The sequence below is a fragment of the Sceloporus undulatus genome, chromosome 9, assembly GCF_019175285.1.
Source record: "Sceloporus undulatus isolate JIND9_A2432 ecotype Alabama chromosome 9, SceUnd_v1.1, whole genome shotgun sequence".
Classification (NCBI taxonomy): domain Eukaryota; kingdom Metazoa; phylum Chordata; class Lepidosauria; order Squamata; family Phrynosomatidae; genus Sceloporus; species Sceloporus undulatus.
The window spans coordinates 16657960-16660295 of record NC_056530.1 but is presented as its reverse complement, the minus strand read 5'-3'; the positions used below and the strand labels follow the sequence as shown (position 1 = coordinate 16660295).

The window sequence follows — 2336 nt, the reverse complement described above, 5'->3', positions numbered from 1 at the left end:
ATTATTATTATTATTATTATTATTTATTCTTTGACCATGCCAATGTCAATTTTGGACCAAATGTTAGATTATGGGTCATCTGACATGGTAGGCAGGTGGCAGGAATGCAGCATTAGCCCATTCCCCATTCAGGACCACTAGCACTGTGAGTCCCAAAAGAAAAATGTTTGGTGGGATCCAGGAAAAAGGAAAAAGAGACTGGTGGCACCAGCATCAGTCTTGCAATCCTAGTAAGAATACTGCATGGACTCCTTACCAAACAAATCAAATGGCTGATGCAGAAGCTATCCAAGAAATCGAAGCTAAAAGGCAATGCAATATCTTCAGCCCCAACATGACCTTCCAACAGATACGTACCAGCAAGTATCTGCCGTTCTCAAAGCAGCCACATTTGTCCAAGGAGACACATTCAAGGCCATCAAAGAAGAAACCATCATTGCACTGGCAACCTTCGGCACAGCTCTCTGGGCACTGAAGGTGATCCGTGAGCCCAGCACAGTTTGTTTCACAGATGTTAGAGCATGTCGTATAATAGCTGTTGGCTGGGCAGGTCAGGGCTGCAGGAAAAAGAGGTGAATTAATCATTGAGGATGGAAAGGAACTCAGTACAGCAGAGAAAAACATGTTATTCTTTTAATTGTACTGGGGTTTTTTTAATATTGTAAGGCACTCTGAGTCCCAGTTTCAGGAAAAGGGCAGGATATAAATAAACATTACAACAACAACAGAGACAAAATTAAATCTTCCTGTTTGAGGGGGGTTGTGTAATGTTGACCAGAGCTGTAGTAAAACTTCTGTAGCCATGGCCACATGATCAATGTGATGTACCAAGTGTCTACCTACATGCCAGACATCTCATGCTCTCTCCAGAGTGATATGCAGGATAAATGTAGCAATTATTCCCTATGGGAGCCACATGGCCTGCTTCCCTTTCTTTGCAGCCTCTATGGTGCCTTGTTTGTACAGAATGTGCTTGCAGTGGCTTCTTCACTCCCATCCCTGTCACTTCCAGAAGAGAAGAGGCCACTCTATTATGTGGTACCATTCACACTGGAAAATGAGTTATGGATGCTGGTTTGTTTGTTTGTTTGTTTGTTTGTTTCTTCCAAACAGGATCTAGAATGTGCTGACTGACAGTAAACTATGCTGGACTTCACCAAGGTGCTCAGTTCCTACCACATCTCCTAACTCACATGTCAGAATGCATTCTTTAGAGCTGCAAATACTCTATTGCTTTTGAAGAGCATTTGGCTTTTCAAATGCTGTTGACTGAAAATTCCCAGCTACCGCAACCGTTATCAGCAATGGTACAGGACCAACAACCTCTTCAGGGACATCTCTCACCTTTGCTTTGCTGCATGTATGTTTTCCAGAGTCATTGAGGCATGGCTGCCCTATAATATTTATTGGTGACTGCTTGTATACTAGGATTATTGCATTCTACATATTTTTGTTCTCAGCAGTGTTACCCTCGTTTAAAACACACATCAAAAGTGAAAAACAATATATACTGTATTTAGTTATGCATTCGTGTGTAACAGGCCCATTTTCACTCCCAATGGTCCTTTTGAAATAACTTTCAGAGGAAACAGCAAAAAAAAAAAAAAAATACAGTCTTTGCAGATGTGTTATTAGAGACCAAAGGGCTGAAAACTTCACATGGACACACTTCACATATAATCACAACCTTTAAACCCAGATATAAAAATGATTTGATTGAAAGGACCTCTCAAATGTGTTATATGTTGGTTATCTCATGGGATGTCTCTAATGTAAAAAACCCCAGCAGAAATGCTCTCTAGGGTTACTCTGTAATTTTATTTGTCTTTAATTGTGACATTCAGTACCTTTCGGGAATTATGGAGAGTTCAAAACATCAGGATGTAGAGAAGTCATTCTGAACATGCTCAAAATAAAATAAACTGGAGGAAATGAAAGACTGTAATGATAACTGGGTAACAACAATATGAGATTCCAAATGCAGTCCAGGAGTATAGTCATACTGTGCAATTATAGTAGTCTGATGCCACTTCAGTTGTTATGGGTTCAGCCCATGCAATCCTGGGAACTATAGTCTGATGTGGTTCTTACAATTCCCTGCTTAGAGAGCTCTTATGTTCTACACTGAACTACAGCATTAGAGTGCTCCTTAAAAGACTCCAAAGTCACTTGGCAAACAAAACAATAAAACCCCAAAATGGCATCAAACTGTATAGTCCAGACCCACTGAAGGAGCACAAGATAATCAGAAATATAGCACTTAGGAGGGAGGAAAATAGCAGGATCTGAATCCAATTTCTACTCACGGCAGAAGGTTGGGCTTCTCCAAGGCTGGA

General features: G+C 40.6%; 1 protein-coding gene across 1 annotated transcript in view; it reads right to left on the bottom strand.

Moving 5' to 3' along the window:
• Window positions 1-2336, bottom strand: part of LOC121915500 (alpha-tectorin-like) — a 16639-nt gene that overhangs the window by 2010 nt on the left and 12293 nt on the right. The window contains exons 6-7 of the mRNA XM_042439815.1: window positions 2307-2331; window positions 358-557 (exon numbers count right to left, since the gene is read on the bottom strand). Coding sequence (XP_042295749.1) covers window positions 358-557; window positions 2307-2331 — 225 coding nt within the window. The remainder of the gene's footprint in view (window positions 1-357; window positions 558-2306; window positions 2332-2336) is intronic.